Raw genomic sequence first — 24,946 nt, forward strand, 5'->3', positions numbered from 1 at the left:
TATTTATATGTAAATAAATGTTCTAAGGTTCTTGAAAGCAATTTGCTCTCAGAATTAAGTTAAACAGGCCCTTGAAATCTCATCTGTGCTAATAATTGACTTTGAAGATTTTTATTTCACAGACAAAGCATGAACTATCTCAGCTTCCTCACTGGTGGGACACAGATCCACAGCACTTTTCATGAAGGTTCTGGGGCAATGCCAGGCCCTCCTGTCATGCTGTTAGCTCCAATGTCATTAAGTGTCCTTGTCCATATACATTGTGGTCCAATAAAATTATAGCTGTTGGGAGAGAAACAAAAGGTAAAGAGAACAAACACAAAGAGAACAAACTAAAACATTTCCCCATCTTGGGGAGATCAAACACACCTGTTGGAAGTCTGGCATGTCCAGCAAGGTAGTGATTTTAAATGTGTGAAGAAACTCGGGGAGGTATTCAAGGGCATGCTGGGCTCTGACAAGGATGGAGCTGAGGCTGGAAATGACATCCAACAGGGACTTGAGCAAGCCGTTTGCTTCAGAAGGTATCAGAGTCTTACAGAACCAAAAAAAGGAAAAAAAATGAAATAATCAATACTGTTTCCACTCTCAAAAGTATCTCTTGAGGAGTGAAATCTTGATCTCTTGATTTTATTCTTTCTTACCTCAAAGGCATATTTGTTACACTCTATAAAAATTCTGCATTGTGGTAGACATAACTGTGTTTTGCAGAGCACATTAAATTATAGCAGTATTGTTAAATTGTAAACTAGAAACGAATTGTTAGAATTTGAATCGCTTTCAAAATATTTCTCTACATTTTTTTTAGATGACTAAGGTAGAAATTTGAAAAAGGGCTCAACATTAAACAGTGTTTTTCTGTGACTCATGGGGACTCTCCCCCACAGTGCTCCTAGCACCCTGAGGTGGTGCATGGGCAAATTGAAAACCAGGAAAATGAAAGGCTTCCTGGAGTGAACCAGTAAGAAAAGTTCAGAGCTTCAAACTAGACCAGTGGAAGTGTGCTTTGAAACCTACTTGTGCTCAGGTCATTTTGACACCCTACACGGCTTGCCCGTTGTCTGTATAACCCCAGTTACAGAATGTAAAGCTGCAATAATTCAGAATCTTTTCTGCCTTGCTCACTTATGTACAAGGTGAAGCTAGAACAACATCTCAGTATTGGTTCTACAATGAGTATGTTTTGGCTGGCTGAGATAGTTTAGCAGGCAGCCCATGATCCACAGGTGGGAAACATCAGAGGGATTCTCCTCCCTCTGCAGCACATCAGTTCTCCAAATGGGGCCAAGAAGTCCAATGATCATTGCTTCTTAATTTTGTTCTCTGGGGTTCTGGCCAGCTCTACAGTTCATATTTGCCAATGCGCTCTGCTAATGATGCCCTTCTTAGCACACTGAGAAAGCAGAGACTGCAGGAGCAGGAGAAAGAATGCAGCTTTTGTCAGTGGCCCCCATGCCCCTTTCTACTTAGAGCTGCCATCTAGAAGTGACACCTCGAGGACCCTGATTTGTGGTAGGAAGTGAGTGAGATTCCAGCATGTTAATCCAGCAGAGCCTACTTCACCAAAGGCTTCCGGGATTCCCTATCAGCAAGTGAGTCAGAAAGTACCTGTGACCTGAAGCTGTACTTGAATCTCAGCAGCAGTCCATGTGCCTGTGACTCGCAGAACACTCTCCCATCTCCAAGTGTTGTCACATATGAGAAACCTCTCATATATTTGTGCGTAAGGAAGGTGCCTAATAAAGGGCACTGTTGTTATTAATGGCAGTGTCACCTTTGCTGTGTCCCTGGAGACAGGATCCAATCTAATATCTTGTTCTCCAAAGAAATCTTGTTAGAGATGATGGCCCTTGTCTAAGTACTTATTTGGCCCTTAGAAACATTGAGAGGCTTTTGTGGGCACAGTAGATGAGGCATTAAAGTGGACTAATGGACAGACTGGTATCTATCCCCTCCAAGATATAAGATGAAGTTGGAAGAGGGGCCTATGATGAACAAACGGAGGGCTAACTAAGCTCCTTGTCATGTCAGCTGGAAGTGTCCAAAAAATTTACACCAACACAATGGAGGCAAATTCAAAATGTTTATCCTCCTCAAGACTTTAAAGTACACTTATCCTAAAGAGAAAAAAAAAAGGTTATTGTTGAAGACTGTGTATGGATGGATGTAGGGGTGTGCTGTGGGTTGTAACGAACATTTGCTGGAGGTTTCCTAGACTGACAGAAGGGAAGGAAACCTGAAGGCTGAAAAAGCAAGTATACTCTTTACTTTATCAAGACTGTTCTGATCATGGAGCAGCAGCCACCCCGGCCCTGCCCTGCTGCAGATCTGGACCTTTCTGCTTCCTGATGGTGGAGGGGACACCTCCTTGGGAGAAAACAGTAGAACTCCGAGGAGGATGTGGGCAAGGGCAGGGACAGAGGGTGGTGGGAATTTAAGTAAAGGTTTATGTGTGGAAATAAGGAAGATCTTTTAGGGTGGTTGAGGATAAGAAGCAAGGCTGGGCATTGGTTCTGGGGTGTTGGAGGCTGAGACAGCTCCACTCATTTCCCACCTGTATTTCTTCTCTGAGGATGTTACCAAAATGATCTTTCAGGCCTTCCCTGCTTTGTGGAGGAAGGAGTGCTGTAGGGAAGGTAAGGAGCAGAAACACGCAGGAGCAAGAAGCTGCTGTATTGCCCTTTCCTCTTCACCTTCCTACAGCTGCCCTGTATAACTGGATCATCCAACACACAGGATGGAAGCCACAGATCCAGTTGATGGCGATGGTGAGTGCCACAACATGGTATGGACAGCATGGGCCTTGGCAGCTTAGGAACAATGAGGTTCAACCCTGCTTCCCCAGACACTTAGGATGCTCTCTTAGCAAGGAAGGAAATATGACTGGGACTGGCAACATTTTCTTCTGGTGACCCCTCCTCACTACCATGCTGTGCCCAGAGCCTCAATGGCCCTGACCCCATAGACACAATATAAGATCTTCTAGACTTTTCTTTTGACAAGATCCGACTGAGATGCCATCCCCAGAGTTAGCCATCAGGTGATCTGACCATAAGGAAACTGAGGCTGCCACAGAATTCCTCATTGTTGATCCATGTTGCAGCTAGTATAGAAGGCCAAGGTCCACCCCTAGATTTAAACAATCTGGAGGTCAAAAATATTTTATGTATACATAATTCACATGTGCAGATACTTCTTTTGTCAGTATTCAAAAGGGAATGCGGCATACAAATATTTATGTAGCTTTTAGTAGCTCCTAGGTAGTATATATGATGCAGAGAAGTTAAAGCATAAGTAAAGGGTGCTGCTTGGTTTTTGTCAACTGGGCACATCCCTAGGCATCTGTGGGAAGCGAAACCAAAACTGAAAAGCAACACTCCATCAGATTGGTATGTAGGTAAGTCTTGGGAGTTTTTTCTTAAGTAGTTATTGGTGTGTGAGGGCCCAGCTAGCACTGTGTGCAGTGCTACTTCTGGGCTAGTTGTCCTAAGTGTTCTAAATAAAGAAGGCTGAGCAAACCATGGGGAGCAAGCCAGTAAGCAGCACTCCTCCATGGCTTCTGCTTCTGCTTCAGTTCCTGCCTTGACTTCCTTCAGTGATGGATTATGACGTGAAAATGTAAGGGGAAATAAACCCTGCCCTCCCTAAGTTGCTCCTGGTCACGGCACTGACCGCAGCAACAGAATCCTGAGATGGAAGTTAACACACGGGTTCTATACCTCACACCCTTTTATGCAAAGCACCAAGCTCCCCTGGGATTGGAGTCTGAGGATGCAGACAACTGTACATCCAGAGCCAGCATGGAGTTAGCACAGTCACCAGAGCAGCTCCCCTGCAGCGCCCCTGATAGGTGCAGTCCTCACTTTGTAAACGAAGTTCCTCAGGTTCAGGTTCCGGCCCATCACCACAAGCAGGGAGAACACTTGAGACCCTGGCAGGCTGCAGAGTTCCTTCATGGCAAACCAGGACTTTTCACTCTCCGGAAACGTCAGCAGGAGGTGAAGAGTTTCGTCGTCACACTTTCCAGACAAAGCTACTGTGAGGACACTGGAGAGGACCTGTTGTGAAATACGTGGGTCAGACAGAAGCAAGTGGCATGTGCTTTGCCCCCATAACTCTGCTTTCTCAAGAAAAGTACAAATACCTGGACACTCAGTGTGCTGAAGACTCATCACAGACCCCAGGCCTCTGTTAGCTTTCCATTCCTGTGACAAGACGTCCCAGGCAAACACCCATAAGGAAGAAAGGTTAATTTGGCCTCATGGCTACAGAGGTCTTGCTCTATAGTCTGCCATCCTATAGTCAAGCATAGCATCTTGGTGGGATGCTACTGGTGGAACCAAGATACTCACCTAATGGTGATCAGGAAACAAGGAGGAAGAAAGCAAAGCTGAGGGTCCCAATTTCCCTACTAAGGATATAAAGATCACAGTCCCTAACCTCTTCCAACTAGGAGCCACTTCCTGAAGGAACCAAATATTTACAACATAGGCCTTTGGGGGGATAACCTAGATCAGTCCACAGCAGGGCCCAATTCTCTATTTTCAGCATTTTGAATGGAAATGTCTTTGAATTTGCAAGTCATTCTCTGTCTGCAGCTTCCCTTTGCTTGAGCACTCCAGCAATAGCACTGGTGTAGAACTTCTTATCCCCCTCTCTGCAGGGCTCTGCAGAGCATTCTCCAGCTCTGCTCGTGCCCCTGAGGTTGCCTGTTCCAACAGCACTTGCGACTTGTCTGTTGGTGCTGTTTCGCTGCCCTTTGCTTTTAGTTTGCTAAATCTTTCACGTTTCGCTCTTAGCATGTAGGAAACTATTGCTTCTTAAACCAATTTTCACCTCCCATTCTTCTATATTTAAAAGGGGCTTCCAAGCTTTTCATAGTTTCCTTTAAAAAATAAAAGCATGTAACCTTGTGAGGAGGCACTGGAGACAGAGTGTGTCTGCTTATGCTCCATTGGTATTCTATGACACGTTCAAGGACTAGGGTGCCTCTTCACTGGAGATCATCTTTCAGTTACTGACTTTGTAAGGAAAAATTGCAAAGAAAATAAAACACAAGCAACGAGACAGCTTATTGCATGTTTATAGCTTTCATGGTAGATTGCTATGAAATATCCTAGCCAACTGAGACCCATTGATAAAAGGTGGTGTCAGAATAGAAGGTTTGAGTCAAAGAGGACTACTGGGTGCTTCCATGTGCCACAAAGTCATTAAAAGGCAATACAGTATATCAGTCAGAGATCCCCAAAGATACTAAAAATAAGAGGAAGACAGACAAAGAGAGACAGAGACAGAGAACTTCATCTAAAAATTAAGGAAAACCTGGATTAATTGCTGAAAAGATGGCTAGCCAGATAAGGCACTTGCTGTGAAAACAAGAAGAATCGAGTTTGGATACCCAGCTCAAAGCAAAACATAGCCGTGGCAGCCTGGTTATAACCACAGCACTGGAGACCTCCAGACAAGACATCCTTGGAGCAAGCTGGTTAGCCAGGCTATGTGAATCAGCAAGCTATGGATTCAAGTGAGAGATGTTACCTCAGTATAGAAGGTAGAGAATGATGCCAATGTTACCCTCTGGCCTCCATATGCACCTGAACCCATAACACACACACTCTCACACACACACATGCATATTCACCTGCAAACATACAAGCAAGAAGACAAAAGAAGGGCAAGACTTATCCTGTGGGGAAATGTTAAAACAATCCTGGCCAAAGACTGAGACCCCCAAGGAGGAGGTAGTGCTGCAGCTCAAGTTTAAAGACCACTGAAGGCTGCACTCTCTCTTGGTCAGGAGACCTCAGTAGTTTTTCCCTTAAGGTCCTGAATGACTTAGATGAGGCCTGCCATCTCAAGGAAAGAAACCACCTTAAATGAAATCTGGTTGTTTAATATTATTCCCACCCAAAAAAGAAAAACTACCAGCCTGACAAGGATTTTAGAATAATGACATCTTCACATGTAACTAAACAGATTACATACATACATAGTAGTGGAGCAGAAACATTTCCTTCTACCTGATTCCAGATGTGCTTTGGCAGTTCCCAGGGATCCTTGAGGTGTGGTGTGGGCACCAACCTACTTTTCATTGCCGCATTTGCTAAGTTTTCTAAACCTGGCTTCAGGATAGAACTTAGATGAAAATGGAGGCACATCCAAACACAAGCCTGCAACCCCAAGGAGCTGCTCCCAGCTCTGGGTGGACAGGAACCCAGGCTGGACCCAGAAATGTCCTCCCACACTTGCCAAGAACCTCTGTTTCCACCTCTCTTCAAGATGTCATTCAATGGATCCAGGTCTTACACTTGAGGATTATTTCTTAGAACTTGTGTGAGGGTAAAATTGTTTATCTTGAAATTCTTGGGACCTCACATACCAAATAAAGAAGATTCCTCCAAGAGCCTCATAACACACCCAAAGGCACCATCCAATAGGTTTATTAATACCCCTTTGTGTGGTTTTTCATTTTTTGCAACTTATCTTGTAAAAATATTACTATGTTTTTCTTATTGGAAAGATTCCTGAATCAAGTAGCACAGGAGAGGAATAGAAAACTAAGGAAACACTGTTTCTAGGTTAGTAACGTGCTGTTTCCATTCAGAGTGCCACAGGCAGCTCAAGCTTTGCACACATCCATACCTTGGACTCTGAGAGATAAAGATGCTGTTTTTCCCACATGTTTCCTCTGTGTCTATGTTTCACTTGGAAATCTTCAGGGAAAACAAGAACCTGGGGAGTTGTTTCCCCACTCTTTACATGTATGCTCAGTCACATGGACATTTCTTTGATTTAAAACTAGTGATGATCCCCTCAAGAGGCACTCACCATTTTTAGCAAGAGCTCACACAGGGTGGCCATGAGTCAAAGAGCTTGTACATGGAGCACATGGCCTCAAAGAGCTTGCACCTATAGGATGTGGGTTGAAGAGCTGGCAGACAGGGGACATGGTTGGAGAGCTTGCACACAGAAGACATGGGTCGGAAAACTTCACACTGGTCACATGGGTCAAAAAGGGTTCACAGTGGAAGATCTTGCACACAGTGGTAATGGGTTGACGACAGGGCTGAGGGTATGGGTAAGCCAAATACCCAACTAATGATTGTATACACTGAGGTGGAGATAAATGGTGAGCAGGGCAGGAGAAGCTCTGCTCGCTCTTTGAATGCACAGCAAGGAAATACTGATAACAATAAAGTCACAAGGGATATATGAGAACAGTGACTCAGTAGGTTTGAAAGCTAAGAAAGCAAAATCAGGTCATATGGAGCAAATGGATCTCACATAATTTAGTGAGCATTGCTCTGCTCTGTGGCTGTGGCTGAGCTCAGATCTACTGACATAATAAAAAGCCAAAGAGAAGAGAGAAGTGGGAGAGAGAAGCAGAGAGCCATGGGATCTGAGCCCCAGGTTGAAGTCAGTGAAGCCAATGTTAGAGGGGATCGGATCTAAGCTCATACTGCATGACTTGAAAGATACTTGATTCCCATCTAAAAGCTCCATGTAAACATTTTCATGTCCTCACAATAGTAATAAGAAGACTCAACACCTCCAAAGTTGGTTACGAAAATTGCAAATGTAAGGCTCTGAAAAATGGGGGACAGATATGTATGTGTTTAATAATAGTCCTTAGGGTGTGTTTTCAATGATCAGCCAAAATGCACCTTTCACTGGGGTACATCAGGAAAATGAGAATAGAAACTAGATAGAATCATTAATTGAAAAAGACATTAATGTTCAAGACAGCCAGAGGGAGGAAGGGAGAGGGGGGAGAGTGAAGAGGGAGAGGAAGAAATGGGGAGAAAAGGAGAGGAGCTAATCAATTTGTTCTGTTTTAATATTCCTGAACAGAACCATCTCATAGTGAAAAGGCATCACTGGGCTCCCTGCCCACTGGGACAGGCTGCTCCAGAGCAGTGCTGCATGAAATAGGTTGATACTGCCCAGGAAAAGGCAGAAGGGGAGTGAAGCCTCAGGTAGAAGCTTGGGCTAGATGAGCTTCAGACTCTAGGGCATTTTCGTAGTCTGGGATGTTGGGTTTTAATGAGATGATGCTGATGTATAAAAAAGGAGTCCATAGATAAAGTAACTGCCATATGAACCCTGGCAAGGAAGAGAAAGGATCTTGACCCATCAGCCCTTACCTCCTTAACCTTGCCCTTGACTCATTCAGCATTTTGATATCTTGATTGCTCTGGTTCACAGTATGCAGGCTCCATCTCCAATGCCTCCTACTCAGGCAGGCTTCCTGTGACTGCCTGTCCCCACCATTGTGTTAACATGCATGTCACAGGACTTCCTATTGTCCTTTTTACACTGTCAGCATCTCATATTTAATGAGCCGTCCTCACAGAAGGTTGGCTTCAGATAGCAATGCCTTTAATGCATGCCATGCAAGAACCATGCTTGATGCATGGGAAGATCTTGAATGCACGACAGGAAGAGCAAGCAAAGGTTTCTGAAACTTCCAAAAGGAACCTGCACTGCAAAATTATCTTATAGGTCACCCACAGCTTGAAATGAGTCCAGTGTGATGAATTTGTAAACAGACTAACATGACTATGGGGAAGAAAATCAGAGACAAACAAAAGGAGATGGGACTACAAACAAGAAATAGCCATCACCTTGATACTCTAGAAGAAAACAGAGTTCAAAGTGTCACCTGCTAAACCGCTGTGGATATGTGTATACAATAAAGTAAAGAGGGTCATGTGTTTGAACAATGAAAATGCATTTGTTTAGTCTCCGACCAACTACCTATGGATCTATCTACTTAGGTGACCATAGCGGTTTACAAAGATGCAGTGAAACATACACGGATGCGGTGGGGGGAAGTTACTGCAGAAACATCTGCACTGTAATTGTCCCTGTGTAACCCACTAGCTCGCTGCACAGCTCCCTCTCACCATAGAACACCAGCAACACCTGGTGGCTGCCTGCTTCTAAGCAGGCAGCAAGGCAGAAAATTGCTCAAACCAAAGTGGAACTTAAAACGTGGACCTTGAAAAAAAATGAGTTTATCAGTAATGCTTCTCTCCAGGCAACCCTGGGCTGCTGCTCAAATATTCCAGCCACTGCTTTGATTCCTGTTAGAGGTTCCACTCTGTAGCATTCAAGCCACAGCATTCACTATTTGCTCTGAAGTTTGCCTACTTGGGAAAAAAAAAATGTTTCCACTGCTTCACTCTCTGCAAAGCTCCCCTCCTCCTTATCCCCACATTTCCGTGGGCATGTTGTATCTAATGAGATACAATTGAATTTTTATTGACAATAGATACACCCTTTCTTGTGATAAGTAACTTTGTGATACTATAGTTCGCATTTCAGATCCCTGGCTTTTCATCTATTTCATTCTTAATTTAGATTAACCATTAATGAGTCTACTTACTAAGCTCACATTGAGCCCCAATTAGTCAGAATTAACATGAAAGTAAATTTATATCGGAGCCTGTGTGATTGTCAATTGAAGCATTCATGCATAAGCTGGTTTCTTGACTCTTCAGAGGAAGGTAACCACACATACCCCTAGAGGTACAGAACGATTGTCTCAGAAAACCACAAGCTAAACATTCAGGTGGCATTTGCTGTGGCCAACATGGTAGCCATCTTCTTCCCTTCCTGCTGATAAGTAACATCATTTCAGCAAGTAAAGATATAAGGAACACATGATGTAATGTTTTAAACTACTTTTTTCCCCTTTTTTTTAATTTAATTTTTTAAAACTTTATTGGGGGACAGGACCTCCACAAGGAGAGCAGCAGAACCAAAGAATCTGGGCACAGGGGTCTTTTCTTAGACTGATACTCCAAACAAGGACCCTGCAAGGAGATAACCTAGAACCCCTGCTCTGATGTAGCCCAATGGCAGCTCAGTGTCCAAATGGGTTCCCTGGTGGTAGAAGCAGGGATTGTCTCTGACATGGACTTAGTGGCCTGCTCTTTGATCATCTCCCCCTGGCGGAGGGGGTGGGGGCAGCCTTACCAGGCCACAGAGGAAGCAATGCAGCCAGTCCTGATGAAAATTGATAGGCTAGGGTCAAAGGGAAGGGGAGGAAGATCTCCCCTATTAGTGGATTTGGGGAGGGGAATGGGAGGAGATGAAGGAGGAAGAGGGATTGGGAGGGGATGAGAGAGGGGATGAGAGAGGGGACTACAAGGTGAATAAACTGTAATTAATAAAAAATAAATTAATAAAAATAAAAAAAATTATTCCGTTTACATCCTGATTGTAGCCCCCTCTCTTCTCCTTCCTGTCTCACTCTCTTCTGCCTTTTTCCCATCCACCTCCCCTAATCTACTGAAAGGGGGAGTTCTCCTCCCCTACTATCTGATTCTAGCCTATCAAGTTTCATCAGGACAGCCTGCATCCTCTTTCTCTACAGCCTGGAACCAGGACTAAGTGACCAAAGAACAGGCAACACCTGTTCCCTTTTCTAGGGCACCCACATGGAGACTGAGCAGGGGACCTAGGTCTTCTCCACATGTGGTCCTTGGTTGGTGCATCAGTCTCTCAAGGCCTCCCTGAGTCCATATTTGTTGACTCTATTAGTCTCCTTGTGGCACTCCTGTCCCCTCCAGATCCTTCTATCTTCCCATTCTTCCATAAGACTACCTGCACTCTGCCTAAAGTTTGGCTATCTGTCTCAGCTTCTGCTTTGATCCCTTGCTGGGTGGAGTTTTTCAGAGGACATGTATGTTAGGCTCCTGTCCTATTCCCTCTCTTCAACTGCTAATGATGTCTATACTATTCGTTCTTCTGAATGAGAATTAAACATCATCCCTAGGGTCCTCCTTGTAACTTGGCTTCTTTAGGTCTGTGGATTGTAGTATGGTTATCCTGTATTACATGGCTAATATCCAATTATGTGAGTATATACCATGCGTTCTGGTTCTGGGTTACCTCACTAAGGATGATCTTTACTAGTTCCATACATTTGCCTGCAAATTTCATTATTTTTCCTTGTTTTTAATATCTGAGTACTATTCCATTGTGTAAATGTACCACAATTTCTGTATCCATTTTCGGTTGGGAGGCATCTAGGCTGTTTCCAGATTCTGGCTATTACAGATAAAGCTGCTATGAACATAGCTGAGCAAATGTCCTTGTTGTATGGTGCAGAATCTTTCAAGGTTGGTTGTTTAGTTGGCTTGTTTTGATTTAATTTTATTTTCAAGACATGGTTTTTCTATGTAGCCATAGCTGTCCTGGACTCACTTTGTAGACCAGGCTGGCTTTGAACTCACAGAGATCTGCCTGCCTCTGCCTTTCAAGTGCTGGGATTATATAAGCTACTCTTTCTTTAACTTCCCTACCCAACATTTCTCAGCCATAATAGGGAAGCCCAAGCCTGTCACTGTTCTGTTATGAGTTACATCGATACCACATAACCAGAGAACCCCTCCATCATGGTAAATTACATATTTTTAACTAGCTATTTTTAGCTAGCTACTTGATATTTATGACACATATGGAACCATACAAAACCTTAATAGACTTCATGCATCAGAATTAGAAATCAGTAAAATAAATGTTGCCAGCAATCTTATTCTTTCTGTCCCATATGAAAGCATTGTTCCCACGTATATCACAAGATGCTGACATCCCCCCGTTTCCTGCTTGCTCACATGTGTCCCTCTGATTTCAGCTACATGATTTGTGCAGACCTCCATTTCCCAGCTATGGAAGGAGAAGGAAGGGCCAGAAAAAGGTGGTCAGGTCACTTGCAGCCATGAGTCGTCCCTCAAGATGAATACATCCCTGTACCTTCGAATGGGAAATGTTAGCTTCTAAGATGCTGTGGATGGTTTCCTCTGAGATGTGGAAGGAGGATCGAAGGTCCTTAGTTAATTTGGTGACATTCTTCATCAAATCCTTTATTTTTATATCTGAAGAATACACAAAAGGAAAAGAAAGTTTATAAAAAGTTTTCCAAATTTGTATTGATTTAAAACAAAATTTGATTTTTGTCACCTAAATAAGAAGTTTCCATCATGCTATCCAACTTATAATAGATACTAAATAAAGTTTCATCTTACTGTTTCGGGGGGAGTGGTATGAGATCATTTCTTGTTTAAGTAAATAAAAATCTCTGGTGATGTGGTAACATCTAGTCAATGGCTGGCTCGGTGACAATATGCCATAGGGACCTCATCTTTCTTAAACAAGAAAATTACCACCTAAGGCGTGTGAGAATTCTTCACACTTCTCATATTGTCCTGAGTTTTAGGAGCTGTGTGGATGGAACAGAAACTCATAGGGTCAAGGGGTTTCTGAAAAGACAGAGTGAGAAATTCAGACAATTCAAGATGTTCTTCTGTCCTCTGCCTGACTTTTGGAACCTCAGGATCTTGGGAGTTTCCTTGTGAAGCCTGAACTAGCTACATTCTAAAATATCTGTTTGGTTTTTGGTTTTTAGACAACATATAGCGCAATTCTTGCTTTTTGTGGTTTCTTTTAATGTGTTAGAATAAAATACTCCATTTCATTTTTACTTAGCTTTTTACGCTGGAATGTAACCACATCATTTCTCCTCTCTCCTCCCTCCTAACCCTCTTATGTACCACACTGCCTCTCAAACTCAAGGCCTCCTCTTCTCTAAGAGTACAGCACATCTTTCTTTTTCATGTTTTGTTTTAATAATATGTTGGACAGAATCAACAAATGTAAATTTTAACCAAGGAAGTTGAGAAACCACATACCGTCTGTGACTGTGAAATTGCTTAGAAATGTCATAACAGGAATCTTTGACATCCAAGTCTCCTCAAGACTTTTGGTCAACCTAAGGTGACAGAAAACCAAAATGAGGCAAGATAAAACACCAGAAGCAATGTTGGAATGAATAACCTTGTATCAGTTCCAGCAGCCGAGCTGGATAACACAGGTTCTCTCTGATAAATGGACATACTCTGTCCTCTGATACCATCAGTGAGTGGATTTCCTCAACACCAGGTTTTCAATGTGTCCTCCCTCAGTCCGGCCCAGCAAACGAATCAGGATGATAGCAACAAGATGCATGGTAAATGGTTTCTCATAGATGTAGAAAACAGATCAAATAGACTATGGTGTATCTGAGAAATTAATGCAGCCACGGGTAATATAAGCAAACATCTTCCTGAAGACTGAGAATACTAGGGAGGCTGCAAGAGTGAGTTACACACCTGTGCATGTGCTGCTGAACTATTCCCACCAAGGGCTGGCACGTGCAACCATGGTCAGAAGCATTTTCCAACTTGCTTTTGAAGCCTTCTAAAGCACTGGAAAGACTCCTGCTAAGATCTTCACAGTCCAGCTGATTCGGGGAGGACCATATCTTTCCAATTTCCTAGAAAACACAGCAGTGACAGAAATCACAGTATTTACCTGCACGAGTCTGAGGCTGGTTTGCAGGCAAATGCAGGCCTCTGGTCATTTTCTGAAGTGTCAGAGAACACTCCCGTTTCCTCCGTGCATGTGAAGCAATAGAGCAGGGCTAAGCCACTTGCTCTGTGATTCAGGACAGAAAACAAACCATACCAGGGCACTTAGGTTCCCAGAGCCCAGTTCCTCTGGGTCACCCAGAGTTCAATAGATTAAAAAAAAAAAAAGCCAACATAAAAGATAAATGGCAACAACCTCAAAACATATTGAAAGAAACAGCATGAAGAGCAGATGTGTGAGGTCTACATTCTCAATCACAGAAATACAAATAAATCCTGAAGAGAGATCATCATCTCAAATCTTCTAAGTTGTCTATTGTTTAAAAGACAAGGAAATGACGCGTAAAAAACTGGGAGAAAATCCTTTGTATGGCGGTGGTGGAAATGTAAAGTAGCACCACCATTAAAGAAGACGACGTATGAGTTCCTTGAAACTGCCATACAAGCCCAGGCATCACTCCTTAGGTCTACACCTAATGGAACGGAAACCAGGTATGAGAGACACATCTGGACATTCATGCTCATTGCAGCATCATTCAGAATGAGCAAGATGTGGAAGTGACCTGAAGGTCCACTGAGAGATGAACTGATAAGGACCAAAACCTTACACATACTATAAAATACTGTTCAGCCGTGTAAAAGAAGGAAATCTTGCCATTTGCATAGCACATATGAACCTAGAAGAAATGCTAAGTCAAATAAGTCAATCAAAAAAACAACAAAACAAAAAACAAACAAACAAAACCCCTGCACTTAGACCAGGGAGATGAAGCCTGAGATATCAGCAGAGTGAACCCACAGGGCCTGGGTGGGAACAATGGCAAGAGCACACTACTGCTCCTGCTGGAGTAGGAAAGGACACTCAGCTTCTCCCCACACTTGGATTTCCACTGTTGTGATTTCCACTGTTGACACATCTTCACAGATGCAGCCTCCTTCCCCTCCCCCACCACTACTTTCCAAATGGCTGCACAGACCCAGCTATTTCCTGAATGTTCCCATGGGAGCAGGAAGGAAATGAATGGCAGCGATGGCAGGCACACCCCTGCCAGACTGAGGTGGCGAGGCTGCATCTGTCCATTTCTAACATGTTTTTGTTTTTCCGTACGCTGTGCTCTTTCTGCTCCTGCGAACGAGGCTCTCACCTAGACATTTCACAGACCTGATGCTCCCCTTCCTCCGCAGAGGTCTCTTCACACAGCACGCTGTGCTGAGACAAAGACAGTAGGTACAGTGAGCACTGGCTTACCTGCCGACCCACTTCTGAGAATACAGAAGTCACCTCATCTCTTGAAGTCTCTGCCCATGGTATGCTCCCTCCTACGATTCCCAGCTCCTCATTAGTGAGACTCACATATATCACTAATGTTATTCTTACATTTAACAAAATAATAACTTTGGCATAGAGATAATTACAAAGAAATAAAGTACCCTGCCCTCTGCAGTAGCAGGAATTGATAAAAGAAAAAAATTCAACGTCCTTGAACATAGGTGGACCAGGCTGCAGTTAAGAAGTATCCAACATAAAGACTCACACATGACCCTGTTAGTATACAGCCTTGAGATCATGAAGACCCATCACATGTAAAAAGGCAGCACAGAAGCCCTCCTTCTCTGAATGAAGCAGGCCTGCATCATTCAGGCGCAAGGCAGATGAGCAGACACTGTTGGGTCCAAAGGACTAGACATGAGGATGTATTCAGAAGCTCCCGAGTCAGCCTGACATTCCAACCACATTCTCTGGTTCTATCAACCCAGAAGTTCTATCAGCCACTCTGTGGCACGAATGTCTTTTGAAACCTAATTTCAGGTTCCTACTGATTCCAAGGTTCCTACTGCTGCTGGGAACACAGTGTCGGAGAGGATGGAGTTGGCACTCTGAGCTCTCCTCATCTGCATCGGTGAGTGGAGCCCCATGCTGGAACTAAGCAAGCTGCACAGTGAAATATTTAGACATTAAACAGCTAAACATAGCATCGGGCCCTTTCCTACCTCCTCCCGACACAGAGAAACCTTCTTATGTCACATGGATAAGATTTACATTTCTGAAAATCTCACACACTATATACTCTGTGACCAAGGCTCTTTGGGGAAAGGGATGCTGGTCTGTGGGACCCCACTTGGCCACTGATTCCACAAGATCCCATTCACTCCAAGAAAACAGCATCTTTCAGACATAAGAAAACTGGTGCATGTATGAACTCACAAAGACTGCAACAGAATGCATACAACCTACACACGTTCAAACCAGACAAAATTCCTGCACTGAAAGAGGAAGTGAATACAATGTCCCATCCCTAACAAAGAGACTATTTGCAACTGGTACATGCTGGGAAAAGAAAAATCAGTTTTCTCCAGCAGAGTGCCACAAAATGTTACAAACCATACTCCAGGGCAGGACCTAGGTCCAGGAGTAGTTGAGTTTTTGTTTGTTTAGATCGTCATTTTGAGAGGGATGATGGAGATGTAAGAGGAAAAATCATGAAACTGGTTGAGTGAGGAGGTGAGAAGAATCTGGGAGGTATGAGGAGATGAAAGAATATTATTAAAATACACTGTATTAAAAATTAAATAAAAATTATTTGGAGTGAGAGACAGTCAAGAGAGGTTAGTGGGGTGAATATGATAAAGTATATTATATACATGTATGAAATATCATAATGAAATTCATTTTTACAAATAATTAAATGTGCTAATAAAAATAAAGAAATAAAAAATGACCTTTCCAAAGCACAGATGATAGATAGGTGATAACCAATAAATTGATGGATGGATCAATGGATGGGTAAGTGGGTGGATGGATGAACAGATGGACAGATGGATATACATGGATGGATAGACAATAATAGATGAAATGGATGGATAGATCTATAATAGAAAGACAGACAGAGATGATAAGATAGAGACAGACCGTTAGATGAACAGACAGACAATCTGTTTGAGAGCACTTGCCCATCCCCATGGCTTAAACACCCTACTTCCTTAAAGCACAGTGTCATTGAACACAGAGCTAGGAAGCTCAGCTCAGTAGCAAGCACCACACAGATAACACAAATGCAAATGGTCTCAAGACAGAGGTAGTAAAATCTATCAAAACTAGGAAGTTAGGTGTTTCAACTATTTGTTACTTCTAATTTTAACAACATTTTTTTAATCATGTGTCTATAATTTGAGTTTTAATGATACAAATGATTAGCCACCACTTGTAAAACCACTAAGACTTTACCAAGCAATTCTCATAGCTGAGTGCCAGCTAAGCTGTGCACACTGTGAGGTCTGCTGATCTCTCTTCCATCATGAACACACTGCAGAGTCCCTCTGGTTCTCAAGGCCAAGCTGCAGCTACGGAGTAACCACACTACCTTACCTCGTCCAACACCACTGCCTTGTTTGAGCCAACTGTGATGAAAGCAAATGTTCTGAAACATAAAAGAAGACGAACCTGGTAGTGGTGGTGAAGCAACGTGACTCCTTGCACAGCAGATAAGATAAGGTGCCTCATTCCACCTCGCTGGCAGCTCAGTGTAGCACACAGAATGTCCTTCGTCAGGGAAGGGTTTTCTGTTAGAAGAAATGAATAGACAGTTCTCTCTTGACCAGCCCAGTCCCAGAAAATTATTCTTCAGAGATTCAAAATGATCCAAATTCCTAGACATTTCTTAAATCATCAAAATGGACAGGCAGGTAAGGGTAAAACTGCACCTTTTTAAACACTTTGGTTTTTAATATTTACTAGCCATTGCACATTTTAGTAGAGTACAATGCCTTTCTATACACATACCCAGATAATACAAAATAAACGAATTAGGTTATTTGGCTGTTGTGGTTTGCATGGGAATGGCCCCATAGACTCACATGTTGGAATGTTTAGTTCCCAGTTGGTGGAACTACTTGGGAAAGGTTGGGAAATATGGCCTTGTTGAAGGTGTGTCACTTGGGGTGGGCTTTTAGGCTTCAAAAGTCCGTATCATTCCCAGACAGCTTTCTCTGCATTGTGGCTAAGTCTCAGGACATCAGTGCTCAGCTCCTTACTGTTCCACTGCCATGCGTGCTGCCATGCTCCCTGCTATGATGGTCATAGATTTAACCCTCTGAAACTGTAAGCCTCAAGTAAACTCTTTTAGAAGTTGCCTTGGTAAAGGTCTTATCACAACAATAGAAGAATAACTGAGATATTACTACCTATTACTTCTGGTATTATCATCTCGTGGTACCGGGGACATTCAGAATCCTCTCATGTAACTGTTCTGGAATATTCAACTGGCTGAGGTAGCTTCTGGAATGATCCAGTAACAGAAACCCCACTGGGCTTTAGAATAATGCAAGTTGTTCCTTGTATCCAACTGCATCTCTATCCCAGATAGACATCCTGGTCCCACAGCCTCTGATCCCCACTTTTCTACTGCCGACTTCACATATATTCAGTGTTTAGGGTTCAATGTCTGGCTTCATCAGTTAGCGCAATGTCCAGTATCTCTATCCACATTTGTGCAAATGACAGAAACTCATTCTTTTAAAGACTAAATTCCTTATCATGTATATATATATATTACATTCTCTTTTATTCATGAAGGCTATGCCTTTTAGTCTAAAGTGTAAATAAAGACTTATCTGAGATAAATCACTTGAATATAAATCAACTTATAACCTCTGCCTTCCCAAAACAGCCTCTCTTGCTTTGTTCCTCTATATGGAATTCCCACTCATTGGCCCTTTTTCTCACACCCTCTCTAGGAAAAATACCCATTCACTCCGGTTTGCATAGGTGTCTTACCTATTAGCCTAGCATGGTTATAATCATTTTACTCTTGCTTTCTCAGAATATTCTTGTGGACGAATTAATTAGGTTTGTTGGCTTCCCTGTGCTCCACACTTCACTAGTAACCTCTGGAAGCATCCTTGACATCCCCCTGCCTCAATCTTTACACTTCCACTCTACTTCCTAATAGCTCTAGATTCTGTATCTCTGTCCAGTATCCCATCTGGTCACATCCAGAAGATTACCAGATTCCTAACAGGTCCTGTCCACTGACCTTTGTCATTTATCTTTAGACTTGAGATCAAAAAGAGCTGGTCAGTTACGAACATCTGGAAAAGTTCCATGCTGTGCTCCAGGTTCTTCTCCAGCCACTGGCCACCTCTACCTCCTGAGTACTCATAATCTCTGTTCCTCATGCTCCCACCATCACCCTGTGCCTTCTTCAGGGGACTTCTGTCTCCTCTCTAACTAGCTACCTCTAAGGACTCAGCCATAGACCTTTCCTTTCCTTCCCTGGCCATCTAGGGCCCTGTGAGCTCATCAACTTGCACACTTCCCACTTTCAGAGTCTTACCTCTGCTTTCAGGTATGCTTGGCATTCGGCACATAGCTAAGTACCTTCTAGATACTGGGTCATTATAGAAAACAGAGTATATTTTTATGAATAACTAATCATCAATTTTTCAAATGGCAAAAAATAATCCTTGCAAATATTTTTTTTAAATATTTTTAATCTGGACAGTATACCAAGAGAAGAAATCTGAACTGAATAGGCTCCTCTCTATCCCAGTGTGGTGGTGCACACCTGCAATCCTAGCATCTAGAAGGCTGAGGCAGGAGGATCACATATTGGGGCCAGCCTTACCTACATAAGCAGATACAAAAAAGAAAGAAAATAAAAAGAAGGAGGGGAAGGGAACTAGGGGAGCTGTGTGAGCCTTGGCTATCTCTCTATGATGACATGGACTCAGGGTGGCCTTGCTCTGCATTTCTTCAAAGTTAGATTACGACAGTATGTATATGAGATGAGGTGCCAGGCTTCGGGCCACCTGGCCTCTTTCTGCCCCCATTGTCCATTCAACCCTCAATGCATCACCACAAGAACATCTAACAACAGTCTGGACACTAACCACAACTTGGCTAGCACCTGGCCCTCTGCCCTCCAAGGTGCCCTCTTCCTCCTCCTCTCTTTTCTTCAAAGCCTCACTTCAGTTTCTTCTGCCTGAGCTTGTATCTCTTCTGACCTTGAAGACACAATAGATATCTGCCCTGGCTTTCCCAGTTTACCACTTCCTTCTATATCTCCATACTGTTTCCCCAAGGCTTATAGTCTTAACCCATATCTTTAGCTGGGGAAGGAATCTGACTTGTTCCTGTGTGTGTTGGTCCACACAGGAGGCCAGGTAGATGTTGTGTGTCTTTTTCCCTTCTCCATCTTTTGTTTTTCCTGAGACAAAGGCTTTCACTGAACTAGCTGGCTGATTGACTAGTTACTCCCAAAAAGCTCTGGAGATCCACCTATCTCTGCCTCCTCCCCACACTAGGATTACAAACATGGTTCACTGCAACCAACTTTCACATAAATGCTGGAGATCTGAGTTTAGGTCCTCATGCTTGCCCTTCCCAAACAGACCTTTCTCCACCTCTGACCTTGAACTCTTTTTTCCAAGCATGACTCATGTCCACTGTCCCTCAGGTCATTAGTTGGTGACACAAGAACATTAAATTGAATGGCCACCAACAGTTTTTTTTTCTTCCTCTGACCTTGAAGACACATTATATATTTACCCTGGCTTTCCAGTTCTGACACCTCCCTCTACATCTCCACACTGTTTCTCCAAGCCCTATAATCTTCTGATATGATCCCTGCTCTCATATTTAGCACCAGAAGGAATTTTTAAAAATGACACTGAACCCAAGTTCGTGTGAGCAATGACATTAACAATGCCAATGGCCGTTGTGCTCATTTTTACACTGTTTAATTTGGGGTTCCTTAAAGCCTCTCCCACCCAAACCCCCAGACTTAGGTAGGAGAGAGAAAGTTAATGGGGAGAGGGGCACAGACCCTTTACTTCTCCCAGATGTGTAGGGTCGATGGGTCCTTAGGGGCTATACCAATCTCCATCAACAGCAAACCCAGCAAGCAGTCTTCCCCAAGGCGCTGCGCCACAAAGTGTCTCTCCAAACTGCTACACACCATCTGTCTCTGGTCTTTCCAAATGGCCACATGCCACACCTCACCCTGTCTCTCCCCAGGCTCTCATATTTATATCCCACAAAGTCCTAGACCACGCCCCTCTCCTGCTGTGGCAGTCAGGCCTTTACCAGCTGGCAAAGACCACGCCCCTGCTGGAGGCAATCATCAGCTGTGGACAAACTAAAGCCCAAACTAAAATCCCACGCTTGGGATTAAAATAAAAACACACTTACACAACATAATTGAGTTTTTAAAGAAACCACAACTTCCATCACTTACAGCGAGGCACCTTGTGTGATGGATGAGCTATCTGCCTGCCCAGGTCCACTGCACCTCCTATTTCACTGAGAACCTTCCAGTTCAATACTGGTCTCCTACTTTACACAACAGGCTCTTCTCTAATTAGGGAAGTGAGGCATCACCTTCAACAACGGCCATGCCTGAGTGAAATGTAAAAACTAAAAATTGATTTTCTAATGCCATTTCATGTACATTATACTAACTTAGCATCTGTGACACAGAATAGCAAGGTACATAGAAATCCAGGTACTGATAAGTGTTTCTTTCATTGAAAATTCATTACTTTATCCAACTGTGAAATATCAAAATAATTGCATCTTCAAACCTGGCTGAATTTTGCATGCCAGAAAGAGAAGAAGCAGAAAGAGATTTGATTTAATGTTCCCGGGCATGTCTTCACATGGTGAGATTTTATTGAGCGGCATGCTCTGTGCTTCCATATGTAATACTCGGTGTTCAGCAATACAGTCCATGTTCATAGACAGCTCCAGTTGGAGATAGAAATTTAGGTCAAAAGACAGAGATATAGATCTCCCTTACATAGCAGATTTTAGGCTTCAGTTACATCATCTATGATCACTTGGGCTTTCTGTTCCTCACTTTTTTATGTTTCAACCCAAAAGATTAGCCAGTTCCTGCATTCAAAGAAACATTCCTATTCCAAGACAGAGGGCAGTTAGCAGACCAGAGCTAGTTCTTCCCATATCTCCAGAGAGCCAACTCTTAGTAACCTGAGGGCTGTCCCACCTTCAGCCTGCCCAAGAACCTGGGAAGAAGAGCCAGAGTGTGTGCACCACAAACATGTCCCCAGCAAGGTCCCAGGGAGATCACGTGTGTTTACACCCTCCTCCTTTGAAACAGATGTCAGCTCACCTTCTTTGATGTTCAATAGAAACTGTGTTGCCTGCCCTGTGCCTGTCAGCTGGCATGAAGCTCTGAACTCAGCCTATTTGTTATCAAGCTCTCTCTCCTTCCAGTACAGCAGTTGTCATGATGTCACTGAACAAAGCCAACTTTAAATCTATACCTGCAAACACTCTGACCAATAATGTCACATGGTACATGGAGCTATATTGCCTTTGCTTCCCAATGAAGCAGCCTGGCCCCTATGTGCCTATCCCACAGCCAGCACTCACTTAATGATCCACTCAGTCTATTTATAGACATCAGTTGAATGTGTAATGTGCCTGTGTCAGGGTTCTTCTAGATACCAGGAAACACATCAGTTAATAACCTATAGACCCATCTCTTCAGCCTTCACATTTCATCTGGCATGCCTCCATTTGGGTTTTATTTCCCATTGTGTTCTCTCTTCTACCCTTCATTCTCACCTACACTATCCTCCTTCAGCTAATACCCCTGATTGGTATCAGAATTTGCATTATTTTATGAGTTTGCACTTAAAAAAATATTAGAGAGCTGGTTCCTGCATGTGTCTCATTTCTCCTTTCCTGCACTTGTAGATAGATGCTCTACCATGTACCTGGATTCTAGTCATGGCCACCCACACAGGCCAGTCAGTCCAGGCTAGTGACCCTTCCTCACTGATGGTGGACCTTTGTGTGTGTTCATAGTCTCCTGTCTGGGTGAGCTAGATTCCTCTTCAGGTGGTCTTCCCCAACCCTATAGCCTATTGACCTACATCAAATAATAGCCCAGAGTAGGCAGGCGGCCCTGCCAGTGCCTCTTTAGCTAAGTGTTACCACACAGACTGAATGTATAGGAGGACTCATGGACAGCAACACCCTACACAAAGAAATCATTGAACACGTAAGAATCTCGTGGATGGAAACATGAGTGTCTGAGGGCTCCTGGCATCTCTTCAGGCATTCATTCATCCAATGAGAGACTACACAGCCAGCATCTTAGGTTCTTTTCACACAATCAAGGAAAACACATTCACAACAGCACACAGGCTGAGCATCATGGTACAAAACAGTAATGCCAGCATTTGGGAAGCTGAGGATAGAGGATTGTGTTAATTAATGAGAAATCTAGCATATACTAGTCATTAATCTCATAATAATGAGATTCAAGCATCAAAGCAGAAGCTTGGTCCGCTACATGATTCTAGATGGAAAAAGTCAAAGAAACCTTCCCAAAGAGAAAATAACATTTGTTTTAAGAGCAACACTAAAGTAGAATAGCTGACTAATAGTAAGATTCTAATAATATATCAGGAGAGGTAGAAGAGTGTGTACATGAACTGGAGCAATGGTGACAGGGCCAGCTTGAGAGAGCTCACAGAGCCAAGGGTTGAAGCCAACTTGGTCTTCCTCCTGTTTCTCTCTATTTCTCTTGATCTTCTCAGCCTCATTCTTGGCTTCCCCATTTCTCCTCGATCCCCTCTTCTTTGCCCATCTTACCAGTGCCTACTAACACCAAACATCTCTGAGTCCTCTGCTCTGCTTACTTGTAGGGCCAGAGGAAGCCAGCTACACATGTGCACATGGAATTATTTAAACAGCAATGTGAAGTCAGAAGTGCTTACAAATGTATGCTCACCTGTTGAAGAAAGCTCTGAAATAATTTACTCACTCTACAGGACAGCCAATGGTACTATCATTCAATGACAGTATCAACAGTAAATGTGCCACCATGAATCTGGCAAGTATGGGATTCATTAATTCAAATTCATCTTAATTACTATGAATGAGTTTATTTGCAATGTAATACTATTGTCAGTATTGTGAAGATGCAAAGGTTGATGCTGCTCACAATGTGGGCACAAACTACTGAGGAAAAGGAAGTACTAGAAGTGAAAAGGTAGTAAGTACCAAGGCTATGGGAATTCGGGTTCCTATGCAGACCATGTGACACTTCCATGCAAATATTGCATACAGTGAATGATTATGTCATGGTTTCTTTATAAAAGAAACAGTGACTCTAACAGGAGGCAGAGATAGAAGAAATAAAAGCACAAAGTATTGCCTTTGGTTGACAATCTCTCGTGGCTCATGAACCCAAGGGGAACTGACACTCTTATCTGAGACACCCCTACCTCTCAGACATAGAATATAGCTGGAGTTAAAGTAAAGAAGACAGAGGAAGCATATTCCACGAGCTAAGATACAAGTACCAGAGAGTCAAGCACAGGGTTTGGAAGAGCTATCCAGCCTGACTAAAGCAGGGGTCACTGAAGCTGGAAGGGTGAACCAGACCTCTCTGGGCCTAAAAGCTAGGCTGAGAAACCTATGCTTTGTTTTAAAAGAAACTCAGAGTCAATCCATGCATCTCTCTGACTGCCAAGCTGTGATAAATAGGCCAGGGCAATTATAAGTGCTTCTTACATAAGCATCCCACCTGCAAAGATGATGAGCACACGCAGAGCCATCATCTCCACTCTATGCAGCATCTCCACAGCTTCCGAGGGCTTCTCCAGCTGCCGGAAAACTTGACACATCTCAAAAACACTTAGGAAAAACAGATCCCGGTGTTATTGGATAAGTGTGTAACCCCCGAGCATGGCTACAGGGTAGAAGGGCTAAGTTATAGCCTGTTTAAGAGCTGTCTCCTCACTGTACATGTTTACTTTGTACAAGCAAAGGAAAAGTGGACGTAACTAGGCAGGACCTCTAGACAGCTTTCTGCTTCTGATTGTTGCTGCTAATAAGCTGAGTGTCTGTTTTTTCTTCTTGTTCCATTCTCTTGAGATGCAAGAGTTGATCACTGAAGTGGTTAAAATATGATGACGACCATTGAGAGAATAAAGCCTGTTCGTGTGTTAACAGTGTAGGAATATTGAGGCGATGGTGTTAAATGAATTAAGTCAGGGACAAAATGACAAATATCATATGTCATCATTTATGTGGAATCTAAAAAAGTTGGCCTCATAGAAGTTGAGAATAGAATGATGGTTCTAAAGACTAGGGTGATAATTAGAGAGAGGACTGAGTCCCAGTTAGGAGCAAAAAGTGTTAGTGTTCTATGACACAATGAAATGGATACAGTTAACAGTAACACCTTATAAATCTCAAAACAACTAGAAGAAATGGGTTTCAATGTTTGGAGGCTAGGTATTAACCATTTATATATATACATATACATATATGTATCAAAAATTATTTAGTTTCCATAAATATACCAAAATTTATATAGTAAATCTTTGGAATGTGTTGAGGTACACACCTACAATACCAGAACTCAGTAGACTGCCTCTTGAGATCATGGCTAGCCTGGGCTGTACAGCAAGAGCCTATCTCAAGAAAGAAAAGGATGAGAGAAAGATAGGAAGGAAGGAAGGAAGGAAGGAAGGAAGGAAGGAAGGAAGGAAGG

The 24,946-nt window shown here is 43.0% G+C and overlaps 1 protein-coding gene across 1 annotated transcript in view; it reads right to left on the bottom strand.

The window, feature by feature from the left end:
- Abca13 (ATP binding cassette subfamily A member 13) overlaps positions 1-24,946 on the bottom strand; it is a 463,272-nt gene that overhangs the window by 336,381 nt on the left and 101,945 nt on the right. Inside the window, 7 exon segments of the mRNA XM_055624041.1 lie at positions 370-534; positions 3,864-4,058; positions 11,764-11,885; positions 12,699-12,778; positions 13,158-13,321; positions 16,858-16,976; positions 23,975-24,084. Of these exon segments, the coding sequence (XP_055480016.1) occupies positions 370-534; positions 3,864-4,058; positions 11,764-11,885; positions 12,699-12,778; positions 13,158-13,321; positions 16,858-16,976; positions 23,975-24,084 (955 nt within the window).

Source organism: Psammomys obesus, unplaced genomic scaffold (genome assembly GCF_907164565.1).
Source record: "Psammomys obesus unplaced genomic scaffold, mPsaObe1.curated_primary_1811, whole genome shotgun sequence".
Classification (NCBI taxonomy): domain Eukaryota; kingdom Metazoa; phylum Chordata; class Mammalia; order Rodentia; family Muridae; genus Psammomys; species Psammomys obesus.